The 23,521-nt window shown below is 55.5% G+C and overlaps 1 protein-coding gene across 2 annotated transcripts; it reads right to left on the bottom strand.

Moving 5' to 3' along the window:
• Positions 1-1,151: 1,151 nt before the first annotated feature.
• FECH (ferrochelatase) lies at positions 1,152-23,521 on the bottom strand. 2 transcript variants are annotated; one of them, XM_061553876.1, is made up of 11 exons: positions 23,405-23,521; positions 17,328-17,442; positions 15,293-15,412; positions 14,354-14,502; positions 8,880-9,014; positions 8,585-8,691; positions 7,133-7,231; positions 6,362-6,469; positions 2,896-3,060; positions 2,557-2,616; positions 1,152-1,330 (listed from the first exon to the last, which is right to left on the bottom strand). In XM_061553876.1, the coding sequence occupies exons 1-11, from the start codon at positions 23,436-23,438 to the stop codon at positions 1,196-1,198; spliced, it is 1,227 nt and encodes a 408-aa protein (XP_061409860.1). In that variant the 5' UTR covers positions 23,439-23,521; the 3' UTR covers positions 1,152-1,195. The 2 variants fall into 2 exon arrangements, with proteins under 2 accessions (XP_061409860.1, XP_061409861.1); XM_061553877.1 differs by lacking the exons at positions 17,328-17,442; positions 23,405-23,521 and adding an exon at positions 17,073-17,310.

Here is a 23,521-nt window from a genome sequence, read left to right as displayed (position 1 = left end):
TGTCCTCGACAGTGGCGACTCGACGTGTACGGGGTGCGGGCCCAGAGCTGTGCACGATCCCCAGCTCAGCAAGAAGAGCAAGGAAGGGGGGCTCAAGGCTCCAAGCGCATTGTTAACAATCACACGTGCTACAAGAAGTTCAACGTACATACGTACAGGGAGCGCTCAGCTCAAAGCGTGTGTCTAGAAGCGCACATGAGAGAATGAGTTGTATAAACTCGTATTGCATAGAGTATAGTTTACTCATGGGCAGCCCCAATGCTCACACGCTCTGCCTTCTGCAGTAGCCACACACAAGTCAGATTTTACGAGCAGCTCGATCGGAGCTTGCCTGGTGCAAAAGCTGGGCTGGGCGCTCCGAACTTAAATCGGAATCTCGGGGCTCAACCTACCAGAATTATTTGTTGACCTTTGACCTGTACCGATTCCCAAACCCAGGCCCTATGGCAACTCCCTTCCTTGATGTATAACACTCGGGGGGGTGTTAGCCGGAGGTGAACCCACGAGATAAAAAGTCACCACGCCACAGGCTTTGTAAATGTCCCCATACCCGATGGTCGTCCTCCTTCCCACAAGATGTAAAACGATCCTTTGGTTGCGCGGGGGATGAGGAGGTGAAAGGTCGGGAGGCCCCACGTCAGGTTGCAAAGAGCAGATGCCCCCACACACCTAACGGGGCACTCCCGGCCACAATGAAAACGTGGGGTTATAGATGGAGCTGACTTCAACGGAGGTATACTCCAAAAACAAAACAACATTTCAATAGGCAGCCATTACAATTCCACTTTCTGGAAAAGGCACACATAACAACAGAGTTTCCGCCAAATTTTCACAGATCAAATTTCCTCCGACAGTTTCCACTTACAGTGAACTCGGATCGTAGGTCACATGAAAACTTGTCACTGCTTCCAGAAGATTGGAAATGTGAAGAAAATGATTCCACGCAGCACAAAAATATGCTTCCGACTGCAAACCCATGTCACGTGTCATCGTAATCTTCTGAGACCATGACGCTCTCCCCCTCCCCCCATGCCACCCTGCCCTACGACCCCTCCCTCTTACCGCTATCCACTCGGCATTCAGGTCACGCGTCAATGCCCACATTAGGCTGATGGTGCCCCCCCCACCCCCCTAGGCCCCCCCCCCCTCTTAGCCACGCCCCCTCACCACCCCACCCCAGCAGGCCGAGGCTGGGTCACAGCTTCTGGTTGGCGAAAAACTCCTTGGCTTTGCCGCACGTGGGGTTCACGCAGAGAGGGCAGCGCAGGCCCAGCTGCCGTGAGCACGTGCTGCCCGACTCCAGGTGCACCTTGACGAGGTCGGCCATGGCCTGCAGGACAAGGGGGGTCGGCGCAGAGAGCGCGGCGCTCACAGTGAGTGAGGCTCACCTCTGCGAGCCGCGTCGCCGCTCGATATTGACCGTGGTCATCCAGAACAGACCGTACGACGTATAACGATGTAATACGGAGGGGACATCACAGCAATGATGATACACTCCGCAGCTACCGACGCGGTTATCTGGGAAATTGTAAGTTGTTGCTCCGCATCGATATCTGCCGTACGCAAAAGAAGAAGATCGATACCCCGCCACCCACGCACTGAACCTCGTGGCGACCTGGCCAAGGAGACCCCCCGGTGGCAGCTGCCCCTACGTGGTCACAAGGGGAACATAGCACGGGCCAGCAGGTGGGCAATCGTCTGCCAGTAGGGTGCCCTGTTGCGATAAGACTCCTACAAATGAAACATAAGAAGACCGTGCTTCTTTGATCCCAACCGAATGTGGCCGACAGAAAACTGGAATAGTTTAATTTTTCTCCTGGGACCTCTGAGGGTTTGCATCTGGAGGTGTGTTGACAATGACCAAATACAAACATGACATCAGATTACAAAATTAAAAAAAGAAGACTGTAAATATTTATTCCGTCCCCCCAAAAAATTGCAGAGGTGCAACAATTGTCAATCTATTCAAGCTACGCGACAAATATGACCTCCATTTCTAGCAGCGCATCCTGCCCAAGCCCACGACTTTGTACGCCGCTTTGCATACAAAGTAACTTGAAAGGTAAGGGTACAGTCCTGCAATCGCTTGGATCACACCACCGCTGGCAGAAGAACTTCGATCCGAGCACGGCTCGGCAACCTGCGGCACGCGGTTCTTTAAGGACTGCTTCGTGCGTAAATTAAGTTGAAATTGTTATTTATACTACAGTTTGGACATGAAGACCCCGTTGTTACTCTGGACTTGACCCAGTCCAATGCCCGGGGTGCACGAAGCCAAGTTCAAGAGGTTATCAAGGTCAGCCGAGGGTTAAGACGCGGCCACAAGGCGCCAGAGAGGGGGGCGGCCGCTATCGCCAATAAGACATCATCAGTGCGAGGGCCGCCACACATCTGAAACCATTGGGATTTGACAGCACGTCAGGGGCCGCACTAAAGGCCACCAGGAGCCGCCAGTGGCCCGCGGGCCTTGCGATGAAGACCACCGCCACAACGGCAGGCTCAGCACGACAGGCCGAGGGCAGGATCGAGCGACTGTGCGATGAGCGGGGCGAGTACCTCGATGAAGACAGGGTTGGCATTGAGTGACTCCGCTCTCCTGATGTTCTCCACTCCGCACTGCACGACAACACGAGCCGGGAGGATGCAGGGTTAAAGCAACAGCTCCTACCTCGATAGCAACGTGTCACCACCAATTAGTGGCGGATGGCGGTTGTTGTTGTTGTTTCTGCGGTCGTTGTTGTTGTTGTTGCTGCACGTGCGGTTAAGCGGCGGCACGACGGCCGGCACGCCGCACTACGGAGCCCCGCTACCCGAGGTCCGTTCCAGGGCCACGGCCGACGAGACGCGCGAGCGGCGGCGGTGTGGCGATGCGGCGATGCCCCCCCCCCCACTCACCTCTCCAGCGAGCACCTGCGCGTACTCGATGTCCAGCTCGTGCAGCGTCTCGATGTGGTCCGTGGTGAACGCGATGGGCACCAGCAACATGTGCCGGTTGCCGCGCTCCGCGAGCCCCTTGATGGTGGCGTCCGTCTGCGGGCCGAGCCATGGCATGGGCCCCACCTGCGTCACCCACAACGACGACCCCCAGAAGAGGAGCAGGAGGAGGAGCAGGAGGGTGACTCGTGAGTCGAGGGCCACGAGATTTGAGCGGAGCGTACCCCGCGGATCGAATAGAGCACAAGACGGAATGGAAGGTGGGTATCGGAAAAGTATTCGAAGCTGCTCTAAGGGTGCGGATGACCCCGGTCGTTGTCACCTATCGCTCGCCGTCAATCCCTTCAGGGATGACCACATCCCCGGACCCACAAGGGAAAGGTGGAATTTCCACTGCTGGATCAAGGCTGACGAGAGGAGCGAGAAGCACCCTGCGCGCCTCCCTTGCGCACAGGGACACCAAAGCGTGCCCCGAGATGAATCGACCACTGCTCTGGAATTCTTACAGCCACCAGAGGCATCACCTCTCGTGTCCTCCACCAGAGGGCATCACCTCGTGTCCTCCACCAGAGGGCATCACCTCGTGTCCTCCACCAGAGGCATCACCTCTCGTGTCCTCCACCAGAGAGCATCACCTTGTGTCCTCCACCAGAGGGCATCACCTTGTGTCCTCCACCAGAGCCCGACAGAGCCACCCTCAGGCTCCCAGCGGTGCCAGCTCAGCACTCTGAACTCCTGAGTCACCGGGACACCTCTACTTGTTTTATTATTATTATCACGCTTGTTCACTCACGACTCTTATTCACAAGGATCCTGCCAAGTTGATAATTGGTTTTTTACCCTTTTATCTGGCAACAAAACTGACACCTCTTTAACAAATTTTTTACTGGCAAATGAGGTTCCAATGGTGTATCATGCCAAGTTGTTGCAGCATGGAGCGATGTTTACTTTGTGCGATCCCAAATTGCATAATTTGCGAGTAACAGCTCATCGTTTGGATGTTTTTTGCCCGACACCGGTGACATTGCGTGCGGAGTTTTCTTACATCTATGGGTGAAAACCGGAGGAGCCGGGAAGAAACCCATGCAGAACAGGGGGGAGAGAGAGAGAGAGATAACACACAAACTCCGAGCATGTAGGCGCCCGAGTCGGCATCCGAACACCCAGGCCCTTGTTGCTGCGAGGCAAGCGAGTGCACCACTTGCGCCACCCTGCCACTTAAAAAGTAAAACAAAAGACAAATCCGCCAAACGCGCCGCGCCCGTGGCCGCCAGCCGGCTGGGGAGCGAACGCAAAGAGAGCGGCGTCCGTGCACCGCTGCGGCACGCGGGGAGCACTCGCGGCGATTTCACAGCGCGGGCATCGCCATTGCACTAACTCGACAGGGGGAGGAAGGTATGGAGGGAGGGGAGGATAGGGAGGGAGGGGTGGGAGGGACAAACTTCAGCCGGGTGGTGAAGCCTGGGCTCCGCTTGAGCATCGACAGAACTCCACCGCCCAATTAGCAGCGCTGCTGTCTCGACGCGAGGGCGAAAGCGGCGATTGATTTTCATTTGGTATTTTGGTCTTTTGGGGTTGTATTTTTATTGGGGGGGGGGCGGGCAGGGTGGGGGGTGTTTTCTGTTGTTTTTGTTGTAAACCCAGGGGGTGTGTGTGGGAACCTAACGAGGTCCCGACAGGAGGGATGCGCGTGGTCCCGTGAGTTTCCAAGGGGACCTTTTCGGTGTCTCGCATCCCAATTAGGCGGAGCGTGGCAAACGGCCGATGTCACAACACGGATGCCGCCGTGACGTGATGCCCGCCCTCCCTGCTAGCGCTCTCACCTGTGGACAGCGATGGCGGGAGAGGGGGGGGGGAGGGAGGCGTGGGCGGAGCGGCCGATGTCAAGAAAGGCCGGGATTTTTCTCTCCTCCACCCCCGCGCTCGTTAGAACACGGCGTTTGAAAATTGTCCGCGCCAACGTTTTGATTTTGCAAGCGTCCCTCCGCTGCGTCTCCTCGCCGACCGTCCAAGGCGCTCGCCGGCAACGTTTTTTGCGCCACCAGCCTGGGACGGCTCTACGGGTGGAGCTTTGTCTCCGTGTCTCAATGGCTAGCGGCGGTGCAGCGGTTGTACGCACCGCCGCTGCGAGCCCAAGTTCCATTTCCGCTCACGACCAATGACGGTGGGCGAATATTTGAAGCGGGCGGTGCTGGGCCTCTCCTAGATCGACTCGGCCTCACACGAGCAGCTGGGGCGGTGTGTGGTAACCGTCAGCATTCGGGAGTCAGAGGCGGCCGGGCGTGGTGCTGGCCACCCACCCCCCTTTTAGCGTGCCGTGCGCAGACCTTTGTAGACGCTCGCTAACAGCACTCGCCCCAAAAGTCTGTTAAGGCTACACTATCGCTATTCGTGTGCCAATTAGCGTGCATTGTGGCCTCCGAGGAAATAATATTGCTCACACAAATGGCTTTAATAAAATTAAAAATCCATTGCCGGAGTAAAGGCTGCGTACACCCGTCACGGGGGTTACGTGAACCATACTTCACCACGCCGCGGCTTGGTGAAGGGAGTGGCTCGGACCGAACTCGTTCACCGGTTTGACGAATTCTTTAGCGCAATGCGACGCTAACGGCGGTGCCGGTGCGCCGCCACAGTTGGCGGTGTCGGAGCGGTGGGGAAGCACCGAGACTCGGAGTCGGCCGAGAGCCATCGCCACCACACCCATCGGTGTCGGAACGACGGCAGGACACTGGACAGCGGAAATCTCTCACGGCATCTGGGTCGGTTGAACGCAACGGAACGGGCACGACTGATAACGACGAAAGATAACCCATTTCACAACAACCTGGGGCGAAACCCCACGCCCAAGCCAGACACGCCGATACCCACAACTTGACAGGCCGCGTCGACGGACAGCCTGAACTTGCTGCTGCAGCGGTGGCAGCAGCAACGGGGGCATTGTGCTCACAGCGTCGCGCAGTAGAAGACCAAACCCACGGCATGAAATACACAGCGACTACAGCTTGAGCATTGCATGGCTTCATCGTATTTTTACAACAGGCCACTGGAAGTGTCGGCGACATCGACCAAGGTTGCCTCAGCTGTGGCAGAGCAGACGGACCTCGCAGTGAGACGGTTCCGGAGTTCAATTCACGGTTGAGGGTCGAATTGGCCCATCGTCCTTTCACGCCTGTGAGCAAAATAGCTGTTATGAAAATACCCAATAAAAATGTAAACTTCTTCCGGGATGGGAGATGATACCGTGCAGGAGAGAGGAAGCCGTGGGTGCTTCCTGACGACGCAACTCGGGTTGCGAAGCTACTATGCGTGGCACGACGCAGCGCAGCCTCCCGCAGCGTATCTCTGCGTCCACACAGCCTCTCACATTACTGTATCTGTGTCCCCCGTAGCGCCGTCTCGAGTTGCCAAGCGCCCCGCCGCTCACCTTCGACTGCCACACCAGGCGATACGGGTGGCTGAAGTTGAGCTGCTCCATGACGCGCTGCACCGTCGCCGCCACCTCCTGCGGGTACGGGTCTCCGCGGTTCACTACCTGCGGCCCGGACGGGGTGGTGGGTGGGCGAGAGGATGAGAGTCACGCGACCGGACACCAGGCCCACTGCGCTGCAATAGCTCTTTGTCAGAAGCGAGCTGGCTCTCACAAATGATAGCTCAGCAAAGTGGCTTATCAACACGTGGAAATTTATAGCAGCCAAATACTCTTAAAAGGACGGTGATTCTACATGTGGAGGGAAAAACCGGAGGACCTGGAGAAAAATCCACGCGACCACAGGGAGAACACGCAAACTCCAAATATATAAGTATCGTTCAGGTGGGGATCGAACCCAACGACCTCCCCTGCATGGCACACTGGTTCGTGCGCTGCATTACAAACATAACGACCAGGGTTCGATTCCCGGCCACGACCATCATCGGTTAGCGACTGATCTCTGAACTCGTCCTGGCAACGCCCTTCAACTTGAGACTCAGCCTTGAGAACGAGTAGCTCGTGCGGTGTGTAAACATCAGCACGGGAGAGACAAAGGTGGCCGGGGCGCGGTCCTCGGCCACATTACCCCGTGGCGCTCCGTAGGCGCTCGCTCGCCGTACTTGCCACAGCGGCCCATTCGTGGGCCACGCGGGACCTCTGTGCCGTCGCCCGTGTGCCTCTGTGCACGCGTGCGAGCGCCGCGCGTGTGAATGTCGCCGCACGTACAGACATGGGCAGCGAGTGCGCCGAGAAGAGGATGACCACATCTCCCCGGACGTCCGCGGGGAACTCCTGCAGCTCCTTCTTGATGTGGTCGGAGAAGCACTGTGGGGGGGGGGCGGGAGTGCAGACTCTTGTGAAGGTGAGAAGCATATTGAGTCAACGCTGACAGCGGTTCGATCGGCAAGGCGTTGTCGCTCTCAAATGAAAGGGACGACTCCGGCTCATCTCGCTCTGCCGGAAGAGACGCCGTGGACCGCGGAGACGAAACACGCACCGGGGTGCTCCGCTGCTAGGCAACAGCGGTGACGTATTTTCTCTCTCGCTCTCTCTCTCCCTCCCCGTGCTTCTCTTTGATCTGGTGTTTGTAACGGTCAGCCAAGCGACATCGTGTTTAACCTCGCACTTTGACGGGGAGAGCAAGATCAAAACGTAAGCGGTGCTGAATGAACCGGTTTTATCGACCCCAGAGGGATGATGGGCCGAGTCAACCCCCCAAACAGGATTTCAACTGGCAACCCTCGCGTCTGTGAGCCACCTGGCCACATGCAGTGGCGCCACACATCCACCGACTACTGGACATCCGTGAAAAAGAACTTTATAGCTCATCAGATTCCTCCAGTATAAACAAATATTCTGATTGTGACATACAACGGCACTCTCCTTTCCCTGCTGGCGTGCCCGAGTCAAGGATGTAAATTCCACAATCCTCTGGCAAGTGCCAGTCTATCCATACCACAATGGGGTACGACCCATGGCTTTGTTTCACACGTGAAACCCGCACCCGCACGCAGCCCCCACCACTGACTTCCATAAAAACATCCTACGCACGATATTTATCCATCTCTGCTTGCATTTTAGCCACACAACCTGGACGCAGGAGGGTCATATATCTGAGCTGGCACCACTGCGCTTGTAATGTGAAGCAGGCAGGCAGGCGATTGGGCACGGCCCCAGCGTGACGCAGCCCAAAGTTTAGCGTCAGTCACACGTGTGACTGACGCTAAACTCCTCACCGCCAAATGCATTGCACCACCCGGCCTGACCCCCAGCCAGCCAGGTGGCCGAGCGTTAGAGCGAGCAAGCGACTCGCAGTCGGAAAGGTTAGTTGGGTGGGGGTCTATTCAGCCCATCATCCCTTGGGGTCGATAAAACTAGTACCGCTTTGGGGGATAAACTCTCCCCCACCGTAGGAATGAGGAATTTCCACCGCTGGCTCAGGGCTTTAAACAGGACATGAGCACCACCTGTGCGATTTAAAAAAAGCCTTCCTCTCCACCAGACCAACTTCCCACAAAGTGTCGTCTGGCGTGCAGAGGTTGCCAAGGCGATCGTCGTTAACTGCGAGCCGACCGCTCTCACCGCACCGCGCCCATGGCCACACACCGAGGGAGCGCGATTCAGCCGAGTCGAACCGGCACCGGGGAGAGAGCAATCTAGCGATCTAGCGAGGCTCACCTTAACGAGGCCGGGATGCGTGGGCCAGCGGTCGATGACGCTCCACGCCATGCGGGGCGGCGTGCCACGCTGCTCGTAGTGCCGGTAGATGGCGTTCAGGCTGCTCCCTGCACGACGACAAGCCACAGACGCAGCGGGGCGCACACGCACACGCGTCACGAGCGGTACGCACGGGGAGGACCAGGCCTCGATTGGGGGCCCCCCGGAGCGTGGGCCTTCGTTATCAGCTGTACTGCGGGTACTGTGGGGAACACCTGTGGTGGAGCAGCTGAACTGCGGGTACTGTGGTGGACACCTGTGGTGGAGCAGCTGAACTGCGGGTACTGCGTGAAGGCCACCGCCCGCTGGATGCCGTCGCGCTCCATCTCCTCGATGGCGTCCTCCGTGAGGGGCCGCACGTAGCGGAAGCCGATATAGAACTTATGTGGCGCTGCACTCGTCGGACATGCAAAGCAGCAGCACCACTGTCACCATCAACATCGTCAACTTCATCACCATCATCACCGTCAACATCAACACCATCACCGTCGTCACTATCAACACCATCGATCACCTCCATCAACAGCAATGTGCAGCGGCTTCAGATGCAGTTGCATTTCGATGCTAGAGGGACACTCGTTGTGATCTCTGCATGCCACATTGTTGCAGGTTGTTATACACGTGTGTAATGATAGAAAGTGCGTGTGGATGTGTTGTGTGTATGAGCGTGTGTGTGTATGTGTTGTGTGTATGAGTGTGTGTGTGTGTATGTGTTGTGTGTATATGAGTGTGTGTATGTGTATGAGTGTGTGTGTGTATATAACACGCGCTACGTTTCATGGGTACGCAGGATCGCGAGACTAAAGCACGGAACCAAAGCTGAGTGTCGCTCGAAAGCCAGACGAGACAGAAGCGGCCCGTAAGTGCCTCCTATGAACTCAGCAACCCGAGTTCGATTCCTTGCCACGGGTAACTATCGGTGTGAAATATCTGAAACGGTCCCGGGCCTCCCCTAGGTCGACTCGTCCTTAAATCAGCACACGGTGCGGTGTGGGAAGCGGTGCTTGGCCACGGCAGTTCTTCGCGTGTGTCGTCACACCGGTATTAATAGGTGCTCGCTAACGGCACTTGCCCCAAGAGGCTTAGTCACCGAACAAAGACGGTAACCGCATCACGCGGCGCTTTCAGATGCGCTTCTGCGGCCGTCTGGAGCGCTCTTCCTTCCGATATTAGGAAGCCGCTGGAGCTTTGCACTTTTAAATCATCATCGAGATTGACAAACTCATTTCTCTAAAACCGATTGTAGTATTTAGTTTGTTGTCCTTCCCCCACACCTCCGATAAGCCATGGTTGGCTACGTACGGCGCGAAAAAAGTTCAACATGCATACAAGAGTCGAGCGTTTACATAAACGGGGATTCCGTTTCAAAGTTCACGCCAACGTCTAAACGCCTTGCATAACACCTCTGCGGAGCAACGCGTCTGCCTCAGGGTGAGGGTTTCACAGTGGAAGAGAATGCAATGAGGGAGGTAGCCGTTTACAGGCTGCCCCGATGAGCACACCGACGTTCATGAAACAAAGCGTCGGGCGATATCAGCGGTGCACAAGGGCGGACAACGACGCGGCAGCGGCGGCGGCGTCCGTCGATGACGCCGTGTGCGCGAGTGGCCTTGTAAAAGGAAAACAAACTTTCAATAGGTGAACGTTTCAGGCTACGAAGAAATTACGTTTTTCTTTTCAAGGCAACGCTATTGACTGTTTTGGCTTTTTTCGCCCACCGTTTACCAAGTAACTTTGACACACTTAACATTTGTATTTTAAATTTTAGAACTGTTTGTCAATTACAATCGAGCAGCGGCGACGAAACTTGTTGGCACACTCCGATCCGGCCCGTACGAGTTCGATTACTGGCCACGGCTAACATCAGTGGCAAAAGAGATATCCGACTCTTCTCCTAGGAGGCTTTATTCATCAACCCACAGCGAGCAGCACGTTAAAGAGTGGTCAAACAAACGCGTCGATGGACAAGAACTTGGGAAGGTGTTCATCCAGCAGTGTATTGACAGGAGATGTAAACTCCGATTTATTTATTTCTTACAAAGTTTAGCGCAGCATCTCAGCGGCGGCGGCGGTGGCCGGATGTGCCCGCAATGCCATCAGCCACCTTGGGGCCGGCTGTGCCCCCCTCTCCACTTGAGTGTGTGTTTAATTATATTGGATTAACACAACCCGTTTCTGCACAATAACGAATGGGGGGGGGGGCATCTTCCTGATCAATTCTGACCATGAGATAATCCAATTCACAGATAACAGGATTGCAGATAATTGCCATTTCCACTCTAATTTCCCCCACGGTGAACCAAGAGAGCCCTTTGCGATATAATATCTCATCAACAAGGGTGACCGAGATAAAACCAAAAAATCATCACCATTAGCCAGTGCCTCTCCACTCCTGCACGACAGGCCCTCCCCCCATGCCACTCCGACCCCCATTGTCCCACAATGCTCACTCCTTGACACATCTCAGCATTCGGTTGTCCTCTCTCATCAGGCACGTTCGCTCATTTAGACGGCCATCCCGTCGCTCCCGTCTCATCCACCTGTCCCTCGTCCCTTCGAGCGGCGTGTCCCGTCCAAGCCCGCCGACTCTCTCCAACATTCGGCGTGATGCGGCGCCTGGTCCCAGGTCCTCGCTTCCAGATTCTTCCATTGACATTCCGTTCATTCTTTACCTCAGTTGCTCCCGTCCGGTCGCGACCTCTGAACTCGCCACCCTCTGAACCCCGAGACGTCGTTTTACTGCCACTGCCGCCGCCGCTGCCGCCGCCGCCGCCGCCGCCTCCCTCCTCCCTCTCTCTTCGCTTCCCTCGGCCTCCACTCCGGACTTCATCTCCCCTCTCGTCTCCCCCGCCAGCTGCCCTCACGACGTGCCCTGCCCCCATTCCCACTCCCAAGTTCCTTCGCTCACAACGGCAGCATCGTCGGTCAACCCCCCCGTTATCCTCCTTACTTCTCCATTCCTCAACGACATCCCTTCGACTCACTCCTGCGCGGTGACAGCACGGCCACGTTTCACCGCAAGGGGCGGGGGGGGGGTGCAACTCAAAAGGATGCTACAGGGGGAAAACCATAAATAAACGCGGTGAAAATTGTAAATCAAACAGACTTGGCTGCCGGGCCGCTTTTCTTGGCCTGCAGTCAAACCTTGCACCTTGAAACCTCGACGGGGGAGGGGAGGGGGGGCGCGACCTCCTCCGCAGTGGGGCCCCGCGCCCTGCCTCAACGTGCAGCTGCCTCACGGCTACCGCGAGACTCCCCCGACTGCCAAGCCGGTGATTAAACGGCAAGCGGTGTCGCCCGCGGTCGACAACGCTCAACACCCTCTGCTTTGCACGATCGTGCTACGGGTGCCAGCTGGCTGACATGGGTGCCTCGAAGATCAAAGCCATCGCCTTGTTTTTTAGTTTTAATTACAGCCAGTCCTGCTATAACGCTGCAGGTTGTTTTCATAACGCGAATTTTATACAACGCGATGAACGTATGATTCAGTAACACATTTTTGTATAACACGGATGCGAATTGGATATCACGCGATTGAACGATCGGAGCTACGTCGCGAGAGTAGGAATAAGCAGTCGTGCGGCTGCTTCTGCGTAAGATCACACGAGGTGGGATGTTGCTGGATGCTTCTAGATGGTACCCACACACGCCTCAAGTCTTTATTCGGCCTGCATACGCATCTCACGTGTAATAGCGGAATGTGCTTTAGCCGACATTCAGCAGTGGATAGATAATGGCGAATGATGGACAAAACCAGCAGATTTTTTTTCTCCAAATTTGGGATTTTAGCCACGTATGTACGTGTGTATGTATGTTGAACTTCTTTCGCACCATACGTAGCCAACCATGCGAAGCGGACATGCCATAAACATCACCTATAATTTTTTTTTTCATTTTAGGGCAGTGCTATTGACGCACATTTTGCATGGTTTGTTTAGCCATAGGCGCCTTTCCCAAATCAAACCCAGGACCTCGACAATCGCGAGACGGTGTGTCCGGGCGCAGCTTCAGCGCCCAGAGTCACTCAGCCATCTCACCTTGAATGCGTTGATGATTCGGTTATTTGGCTCATCAATCCTCCTGACCCAGCGGGTAATCCTATTCACGGCTAACCTGGTTAAGTCGCTTATTTCTGAACGGACATGAACCCGGCAGCGCAGTGGTGTTGGCTCAGTACTCCCCACGTGGCCATCGTGAACCCTATGGAGCCATCTGGCCACCTCAATGTCACCGAGTCTTTAATGTCACCTCCTATCGGCACTTTGGTAACGATGCCCCACAGAAACCGCTGTCACTGTGGGTGCCAATCGCTCCTCCAAGTGCCAATGGGCTTTCAGCTCCTTCCAAATAAAGGTCTTTGGCAAAGAGCGTGGCACAGAAGCTAAAAACAGACTCACATAGGCGTGGAGAGGCCGCGCGTTTTGTAAGTCGGACACAGAAAAACCACGTGGATCAGAGAGCGAACGCAACCTTAAGAGACGCCATGGTTACTGTTCGGATTTGCCAGTGACAAAGTCACTCTCCTAGCTGGCGGTGACGACGGCTACTGGAGGAGACTGGGAAGGGAATGGCCACCCATGTGGAGGACACGCCCAGAGGGGGGGGGGGGTGCAACCACCGCGGGGACGGGCGACAAGCTCGGCTCCCGCGCAGGTGCGGGATGGACGGGGGTGGCATCGCAAGATTGTTGGCGCCACGGTGGCTAGGAAATGTTAACTACCTCACCTTGTATACAGGAGGTCGTGGGTTTGATCCCGACCCTGACGACTGTATATTTTGAGCTTGCGTGGAATTTTTCTCTGGGTCCTCCGATTTTTGCCTCCACATTTAGAATCAACGTCACGCGTTTAGAGCATAAATTTCCACGCGAGAAGCCACTTCATTGAGCTATCATTTGTCATAGCCAAGTCGCTTCTGAACAAAACAGCTACATAGCTCAGTGGGGGCCTTGACTTGTAAACTGAAAAATAGTTTAGTTTTAGTGATTGACGGCAACTCCTTGGGGAGGCCTTCATCCAGCCGAGGCGAGATCACGGCTGATGATGACGATGCTGACAGGTGGCACTGACTCTCTTACTACTACATACTACGACCATCATCATAGTTCTGTTATAACATTACTTATCTGTGGGCTTCGCTCCGACACGGTGCCTTGTTGCATTACTCGCTGCCAGCTATCTGGGGAGGCATTTCTTGGTCTCGTCATATAAACGGCAGTTGCACAATTTCGAGCTGGTTAAACAAAAAAGTCCATTGCGAAAGAGTCCATTGTGTGCTGGACGTTGTGACCCAAATGCCACGTTTGGAAGAATGTGAAACTGCTCTGAGGATTTAGCGAGGCAGCCCCCAGAACCAAAGCGCCCGCCACTCAGCCCTGCTGGACTGGCTGCCTCTGCGGCAAACCAGCGAGCGGTGGTGAGAGACAGAGAGCGCCGAGGGCTGGGTGTCTCAGCCGTGTCTGATGTTAGCGAGCGTGAATGTGAGCGTGTGTACGTACAAGCGAGCGTGTGTATGTGCGTGCATGCATGACCGTGCGAGCGAGCGCGCGTGTGAGTGCGAGCGAGCATGTGCATGCGTGTGCATGCGTGTGCATGCGTGCATGTGTGAGTGTGCGTGCGCGTGTGAGCATGAGTGTAGAGTGCGAGTGTGCGTGTGAGCGTGCGAGAGTGTGTGTGAGCGTGTGAGCGTGCGAGAGTGTGCGAGAGTGTGCGTGAGCGTGCGAATGCTCACCCGAGCCAGGGCACATGTGGTCAAGGAGCCGCACCATGCCCTCGCCCTGGCGGCTCGTCCACAACTTGATGGGGGAGCCGCCCCCGATGCGGCTGTACTGCTCCTGGATCTTGGGCGTGCGTCGTTTGGCGATCCACGGAGCCAGTTTACTAGAGGGGCGCACACACACACACGGGGGCGGGGGCGCACACAGGCGGACAGACGGGCGCACGCACGTCACCCTGCCGTTTGTTCATCGTTATCGCGCCCGTTGTCGTTGGGAGCGGCAGCGTGGCGGTGACGCCCGATGCCCCTCGAAGCAAGAACGCCCTTGGTTCTAATTCGCGACTCGGGCGCCTTTCTGCACGGAGTTTGTGCGATTCCCCTGCTCTGCACGGGTTTCCCATCTGGTGGCCTTTTTGTCATCCAACCAGTCCAGTCATCGTCCGGACGATCAGTCGATGAATCGATTTCTCAAATAATCAGAAAGCGCAGCTCTCCTTCGTTTGGTACTTGGCCCAACGATACCACCAGGCTATGCGTAGCATCTGTGTGTGCGCGTGTCCACCCGTTACATCATCACCTCTTGCAGCAGCAGCAGCATCAGCAGCCACAGCATTATCAGATGGCGCGGGGGCGGAGGGGTGCGTTAACCCTGCCCCCCTCTCCCAGCCGATGTGCAAATGCGTAAATGTCACCGCAGCATTTTATTCCGACAACATTGGTGATCTTGGGCAACACTGGTGGCACAGGAGCCAGCCCAGCCCTTCAATCAGCCAAGCAGCTGATCTTAATCACTGGCAGCAGTTGCCACGAGCGAGCGGTGGGCACGCCAGTTGGCGCCGTCCCACGGTAACGGTTTCACGGCCAAGAGACGACGCGTCTTCACGTCGCGTCACGGGACGGGGCGTCACGGGACAGGGCAACACTCATGGCGTCCGGCGCAGGGAGTCTCCTCACCTCTGGGCGGGCAGGGGGATGAGGTCTTTGTCCAGGAAGAGGCGTTTGAGGAAGTCGTGAACGTCGTCCGTTGTTTCGGGTCCCCCCATGTTGAGCAGGAGGATGCCCGTGCGGGGCTTACTGGGGGCACACGGGCGTCGGCAAAGACAACTTTTGATGAACATTTCACGTTTGTACAACGCAGCAAAACGTAAGCAGCATAATAGGTACTGCATATTTTCAGATTAATATGATCCGTTGCAATGTATATGACTACATGTACCTCCCTCTGGTCTTGCCATCTGATAGGCTGACAGTGATGACATCACCTTTGCTCCTCTATTTAAGACCAAAACGGGAAGACTTCTTCACAATTCTGGCTAATCATCCGATGAAGCTGGTTGTAATCACCAGCTAAACGTCGTACTCGAATTGTAAATGTTGTGGGTTTACTCTCCAACACACCGGTGTGCTGAAGTAGGAACTAATTGGCACGTTTTGCTTACGTGACAAATCTTACTAATTGGCTGTGCCGGGTGGTGGCGGGTTTACCGACACATTCATATTTACGCGATTGAACCCAAAAAAAAATACTATGGAGCATACAGAGGGTGTCCGCGTGCGGTAAGGGTGAACGGTCCGTTCCCAAACACCGAGTTGTGATCTAAGGCAGCAAGAGAGTGGCAGAGCCGAGAGAGAAAGGAGAATACGAAGCAAACAATCCACGTGACCACGGGGAGAACGTGTGAACTCCAAACATACAGCAGGTGTCATGAGGGTGGGGATCGAACCCACGACCTCCTGTATACCAGGCGAGGTAGTTAACATCTCGCCACAGTGTGTCGCGGTTATTAAAGTACGACGAGAGCCCATCTCGACTGCTGTCTCTTCTGGCAGGACGATGTGTGCCGCAATTATGATGTCCAAAGTCGTTCAAGCGGTGCTCAGCTCCTGTTTACAGCTCTCAGCCAGTGATGGAAATTACACATCCATATATCGGGGCTGAGTCTATCCATAGGACAACTACTGTTGACTTCCCCACACAAAGTGGTACTAATTTTATCCACCCTGGAAGGATGATGGGCTGGGTTAACATCCAAACCAAGATCTGAACTCGTTTTGAGTGACAACGTGTTGGTTGTTGACACTTTTTCCCAAGACATCACCCACCTTTAAATCACGAACACGTCTACAGGAGTACAACAAGTAGGCTGCAGAAGCCAGTCTATGCAGGGTTTCAGTTCTATACCCCTGTTACGTGTGTGTGGGGGTTATTTTTTCCCCTCAACGCTCTCGCTTTGCTTCCAGAACTAAAAATACCAGAGAGGAAATGGCCACGCCCTGAGCAGGTCCATCCTGCATCACGTCGGAGACCCGATGAACGCTCGGATAACTCAACGGCCTCATCCACGTTCAGCTCTACGTAAACAAACATTTTTTAACGTGAGAAAAAAACCAAAGCAACGCCCCCCCCCGCCGAGTCTCAAGGTTCGTCCGGGTAAAACGTTCAATGCGCGGCAAAATTTATTTGCACACGAGAGAAAACCAAAACATTTCCAAGACGAAACTCTCACCCAACTCAGCTCACACAGCCTGCCAGTCTGTAAACCCACTTGCTGTACTGCCACCTACACCAACTGACTGCTGAAGTATACAAGGCGTTTTGGAAGGTGTTGAGGCGTTTTTGGGGAGGGGTAAGATTTCAAACGGTGCCCCTGCGCTGCGTTTGCAGTCGGCACGATGCCCGACGTTTCGCTCCATGCTCTGGGAGCTCCTTCAGGAATGTAATTGAGAGGCTCACGCTCGACGATGCCGCGTTACCGGCCGCTGCCGTCAAGCGTTTGATGGGAGCAGTCCGATGGGAGCAGTCCGACCGACGTTATTGGCTTTCTTCGCTTGTGCGCACCGGCTCATCGTCGCTCGTGCGTACGCGGCGAGACCCAGAGAACGCCGTGCTGAACAAAACCGCGGTACGACTCGAAAACGCTCCGTCAGAGAGCTCTGCTACTCGTCGAGTCGTCTGTCTGAACCGCGCGCCGCAGGTCCGACGACCTACCACGCTGATTTTGGCGGAGCCTTGGCCTCCTCGGAGAGGGCGGAGGGGGCGGCCCTCGACTGCCAGCGGAGCAGCACGGGGGCGGCGCGGTGCGACGCCACCGGCGCCCAGAGGCCTGGGGAGACACAGGGAGAGGAGCGCCATTAACACACGGAGCAAGCTCACTCACGACACACTATACACTAGCAACACGCTACACATAAACAACACGCAGTGCGTCACCGCGACCTTACAACACACTGCACGGCTCACAACATGCTACACACTAACACGACACGCAACGCAGCACACAACACGCGGTCTGTCAACGCGTCCTTAGACGCAACTCGCTCCCAATGCACACGTCATGGCAACGCTGAACGACAAAACGCACATGACGCTCAAATCGTCTCCAAGTTGGGCAAAGGCTTCCAATTTTTTCCCCGGTTGCGACGGTGACAAGAAGGAACGGAGGGGTAGACGATGATCACCAAAAGCAGCGATGGCTGCGGCAACGAGACCCATGATGCAAAGGGGAGGCCAGGTCGGAGAGGCCCAGCGCTTGTGGAAGCCGGGGTCAGATCAAGGCAATGACCAGTTAACCCGAGCACTGTCCAGCAATGCTTTTGGCCCTTGGTGTGAAATCAGCCCATTGGAGAAACCATTGGCAAAGGTTGCCCAACACTCATCTGAGCAAGGGGAACATTTTGACACGCGAGTTGTATTGTAATATTGTGCGCGCACGCGCACGGCTGCGCGACATGCCATGGATGTATTCCCAGCCACCGAGCAGCAGGGAAGATAAACATCAACCGACGGCGCAACGCAGTGACATGTCACAATGTCCCCCGACGGTGCAACGCGAGTGGAACGCGCACAACACACAAAGATCCCCCACGTCGTCTCTTCAGCCTGTTGGAGTATCAGCACTGATAGTTGAAGCACTGTCATTTGGGGTATAAGAACTGTTAGTACTGGTAGGAACCTCCTGGTTACACCAGCCCACAGGGGATTATTGTGTCCGTCCATCGTGCAGGAAGGGGCTGGGTGGGGAGGGAGGAGCTGGGTGGGGAGGGGAGGGTGGGGAGGGGCTGGGTGGGGAGGGTGGGGCTGGGTGGGGAGGGGAGGGTGAGGAGGGGCTGGGTGGGGAGGGGCTGAGTGGGGAGGGTGGGGAGGGTGGGGCTGGGTGGGGAGGGTGGGGAGGGGCTGGGTGGGGAGGGGTGGGGAGGGGCTGGTCACCCCGTGGTGCCCTTATAAAATTCAACGTTAAACCTACTCACGCCGGCTTGTGCCCGCCCTCACAGTCGGGCATATTTGCGGAATACACCACGCCGCCGTTGACCCTGGCCATTGACCGAGCAACCCAAGGTTCCTACCAGCTCCCTCCGCAGGAATGTGTTTGGAGTATTAGCACCGTTAGTTGGAGTAAGCACTGTTAGTTGGAGTATAAGTGTAATGACATGATGACATCTGCTGGTTGGAAAATGGAAGCACGGGTACGGGCACCACTAAAACATCATCCAATCCCAAAGGGAGAGGTATCTGGGCCAAAGGTAAGTGGCGCGGGCTGGCCAAGATACTCCGGGACCCTGCTGGAAGGTTCCACGAGAGAGCGTGGCCAGAGGCTGAGCCTAGCTGCGCCTGCGGCAATAATAAGCGGGGGCAGAGGAGGACTCATGGGACGGTGTGTGGAGTCTTGGGTCCGGACTGCGTCGCTGCTCCCCGTCATCTCTCTCCGTCGTCCGGCCACGTGGCGGATCTCCTGCCGAGTTCCACCACCCTCGCCGGCACGCCGTCAGCCAGCGGCGAGGCCGGGAGTGGACGGGTGGAACCACGCCATATGGTCGACCGTGTGTGTAGCCTGTAAGGATGCTAACATCTAAGTGTTGTACTCGGAAAAAAAAGAAGATAGGGTTGTGGCCTGTGTTGTGCCCGTATGTGAATTAAAGAAGAGTACCCTCTACACGACGTGTCGCGGAAGTCGCTCATTACATAAGCACTGTTAGTTGGAGTATAAGCACCGATAGTTGGAGTATAAGCACTGTTAGTCGGAGTATAAGCACTGTTAGCGAACACTTGTGAAGGCCGGCATGGCGCACGTGGGGGGTATTGTGGTCCGAATCACGCTCGGACACCCTCGTCTCCGCAACGCTCGCGCTTGCGCACTGCACCGGGTCCTTATTTGAGACTGCATCCACACAGGAGACTCCAAGGACTGGTCCAGAGAAGCACCGCTGGTGTAAGCGACAACCGGGAATCACACTCCGATCCTCATTTGAGAGGTGGTGGTGATCATGATGAGGTGGTGGTGGTTTTCTAATTGCTGCCTCCACTCCTGTCTCCTGTGCCTCTCTCTCCATCTCCCCGTCTGTTCCCTCTCTCTCGCTGCTCTATAATCTCTGTAAATGCGCTCTCTCCCGTCTCTAACGGTCTCTCCCCTCTGCTCTCTCTTTTCTCTCACTTAAAACGGATCTTTGCCACGCGACTAATGACCGGCAATTTTCTTACGCCTTGCGGATGACAACTCGCGTCCCACAGGCCAGATGTGGCCCACGAAGGCCCTTAGGAGAGGCCCTGCCGAGCTGTGGCCCACTGAGCGATGTGGCCCGCCGAGACATTACAAGATACAGACGAGTAAGATGAAAGATAAACGGGAGATAAGAGATGCGGAAGATAAGAAACACGTACAGATGTCGCGACACGTTACGACATCAAGCCACATGGAATCATGACGTCAGAACGTTTGTGCAGAATAGATTTATACTGGAGGAATCCGAGGAGCTATAAAGCTCTTTTTCACAATGTCCAGTCGGGGCACGTCAGAACGATGACGTCACGTAGCCTGCCAGCACGTGCCCACGGTATCATGTGACAAGACAGAAAAAAAACTAACTGCACCTAATTCATTCCCAAATCTCTTGATACGCGAACCAATCGGCCATCGGAGCTGTCCGGAAACCAACCACGCATCATGTCGCTCAGTCCAGGGAACACCACTTTTGGCAAGGTGATGCTGCTTGTTAGCACTTCGACATACATACAGACACGCTTCGCCACCCTAAGTGTGGGTGCTGCAAACTGGGCGCGTCAAAGGCAACTCCTCTTCGCTGGCAGATCAACAAAATGGCTCCTTTAGACCCCCGTCAGCATATCGGGCGAAAGTGAACCCTACTTACATTTGCCTGGCCTTCGTGAGGCCAAATCACACGCGAAGTTTGACCCCGTGAGGCCAAATCACACGCACACTTTGACCCCATGAGGCCAAATCACACGCGCACTGACCCCGTGAGGCCAAATCACACGCGCACTTTGACCCCGTGAGGCCAAATCACACGCGCACTTTGGCCCGGTGAGGCCAAATCACACGCGAAATTTGACCCCGTGAGGCCAAATCACACGCACACTTTTTCCCCCGTGACACCCCGACAGACACCCCGCGCCAAGGCTTACACACCAACGTGACGGAGGAGCGGCGAACAGTGGTGCTGTGATTAGTGCACCGTGCTACGGAGACCATTGACCCGAGTTAGACTCCCGACCACGACTAACATCAGACATGAACTGAGGCCGGTTTTACGTGGAGACGGAATGGAGACTTCTGTTTGTTTTATGGGCAACCGAGGTCACCGCGACTGAAAGCTGTGCTCTCAAGCTTTCTTACGCTTCACCGTACACATACCCTGGAGTAAGCTTTTCCATTGACCGGGAATTGGGCCACAAAACGTCCTAAAGCATCCAGGAAAAATTGCACGCAAAAATCCCGTTGTGTAACCTGGACCAAGTTATCCACTTAGACGCAAGCCCTGTGCGCCCGTGCCGGCCACTCGAGAGCGCTCTGCTCATTGTGCGGCCCACTTTAACCAAAGAAAACAGCACCGTGCAGAGTCATCTTGGCCACAGCGGTGGCGGTTACATTTTTCAAATTTGCTGCGGAATTGACCCAGCCGTGTAGCACGGCGTGTGTCAATCCACTTGCCAGAGAGCGTCAGATACTTAAATCGTCTCGTGCATGGGCGTTTCACCGGTAGCCCCATGAAGCGCGAAGCGGTTTTGAGAGAATCCACGTCGTACGTTGAATCGAGTCGTGAGAAGTCTAAATGAAAACGGGGGCCTCGCCACGCACGCACAAAGACAAAGACCCCCCGTGTAGCCTTAACTGACTGTTGGGACAAGTGCTGTTAGCGCACGAGGGGGTGGGTGGCCAGCACCACGCCCGACCCTCTGGCGATGTTTACACACCGCACCAGGTACTTATTTGAGGCCAAGTTGACCTAAGGGAGGCCCAGGACCGGTTCAGATAATCGTCACTGGTTTTGGCTGTGAGCGGAAATTTAACTCGGGTCGCAGGGTTCGCTAACCACTACACCACCGCTCCCCACGCACACAAAGATAAAGACAAAGATCCCCCGTGTAGCCTTCACAGACTGTAGGGGCAAGTGCCTGTTAGCGAGCACCCACACACACACAGGCACACACGCACGCTGGTCAGTTTGGGTGAGTGAAGGTTCGCAGGGGAAGCACAGAAGCGGGAACACGTGAGTACAGTACAGTAACAGCCCGAGTCACGTCTCCCACACGTTTCACGTCGTTTCCCAAACGCGTCGTCACGTCGTTGTGAACACCGCCACCCGCATCTGCGTCGCCTCAACCCCCGTCGTTTCTCGTTATCCGTCGCCACTCAGCCTTCGTCACCACCACCACCACCCACCACTGTCCCCGTACATCGCTTTGATCTTTACGCCGTTTCCATATTCGTCGACGCACATTTTGGGAACGCATCCCCGCCGTAAACCGGGGTATTGCCGATCCACCGCACGTGTCCCACCCTTCCCCCCCATTCAATTGTTTTTTTTTCGTTTGAATTATCCGCTGCCGTCACAACGACCCACCCGTTCCACACCATTCACATTCGACACCGCACAGCATCGCCGGCTTCGATAATAACCTGATGGGGGGTAAGGGACGTCCCGATAGGAGACGGAGCGATGGAATCGGCTCGCGCGTGGGAACCGACAGCTTGGGGCGGGCGGCTTTCATCCAGCAGTGGAGCGATCGTGGCCGATGATCCAAGTGAACTTACACCCCCCCCACCACCCCCCTCCACGTGAAACCAGTGAGAGAGTTCGCACGGTGGAGGTGGTGGAGTTGATCAAGTTCAAGTTTATGTATTAGGCATAGCCCTGTGAGCCATTCGGCTCTTGAATCGGGTGCAACCGCAACAGAAAACAAAAACATGAACAAGAAAACATCTTAAAGTGACTATGTGCAAACAGAAAATCCAAGAAAAGACAGCAAAATATTGCAGAAAAAGCACCGTACACCAACGCTGTGTGCAAACATCCCAGTGGGATGCAAGTCAAACAACAACAACAACAACAACCACAAGACAACTTAGATTAAGGCCATCAGTCTAACTCTGTACTACAACAAACAAACATGGCCAAACCAAAAAACTTTTCGAAAATCCCAAAATAAAGCCATAAAAGCAACGAAAGAGTGATCATAGGAACTGTGACCGAATTTTCACAATAAACGACGTCTACAACATGTACAGTACTGTATTACCAAACTCTACAGCCATAGCTGTCTGCATGAGTCACTCCACAACAGCAGGAGCATCAGTCGGAGTATCAACATTTTTCAATGCACCTTTGCACCGGAGTGTTTGCGAGCGCCTATTTGTAGTGGCGAGTGGGGGAGTTCGATTCCAGACCACGGTCACCATCGAGAGTGACCGACCGAGTCGAGTCTAAAACAACAACAACGCGTTCCGCCGCGCCAGCTATGCACGAGACGTGCTCGCTCACGCCATTCACCACCACAGTCGCGTCACCACACCGCGTTGTGCCAGGCTAGGTGCACTTTCACTTGCACATCAACACACACGTGAGCGCGCGCGTGGTGGCGTCCGGCGCGGTGACAAGATGACAGCGCTCGCCTCCCACGGCCGTTTCCGATTCTCTGACACCCCCACCCCCCACCTCCCACCCCCCACCAAGTCCTTCAGACAGAAAGCAACAGCGGCGAGCGCTCGAGAAGAGAGGAGAGACAAAGGCGCGCGGGAGGCGACTGCTGCTGCGGCTGCGTTCACTGCTCACCTCTGCACACGCGACCCAGCACCGCCGCTGCCATCGCTGAACTGTGATCACGTGGAGGGGCGGGGGGACGGGGAGTGACGGTGGGGGCCGGGGGCAGCCGAGACCCCGCCCACTCGG

Source organism: Lethenteron reissneri, chromosome 18 (genome assembly GCF_015708825.2).
Source record: "Lethenteron reissneri isolate LAM-NWPU_2019-01 chromosome 18, ASM1570882v1, whole genome shotgun sequence".
Taxonomy (NCBI): Eukaryota; Metazoa; Chordata; class Hyperoartia; order Petromyzontiformes; family Petromyzontidae; genus Lethenteron; species Lethenteron reissneri.
The sequence above is the reverse complement of the archived record's forward strand: the minus strand, read 5'-3'. Positions and strand labels throughout refer to the sequence as shown.

Coding starts and splice junctions, on each gene's coding strand:
- FECH (XM_061553876.1), bottom strand. CDS start 23,438: ATGGCAGCGGCGGTGCTGGGTCGCGTGTGCAGAG. Junction 7,232..8,584: donor CGCATCCCGGCCTCGTTAAG/GTGAGCCTCGCT, acceptor CCCCCCCCACAG/TGCTTCTCCGACCACATCAA. Junction 3,061..6,361: donor GCCTGGTGTGGCAGTCGAAG/GTGAGCGGCGGG, acceptor TGGGTGACGCAG/GTGGGGCCCATGCCATGGCT.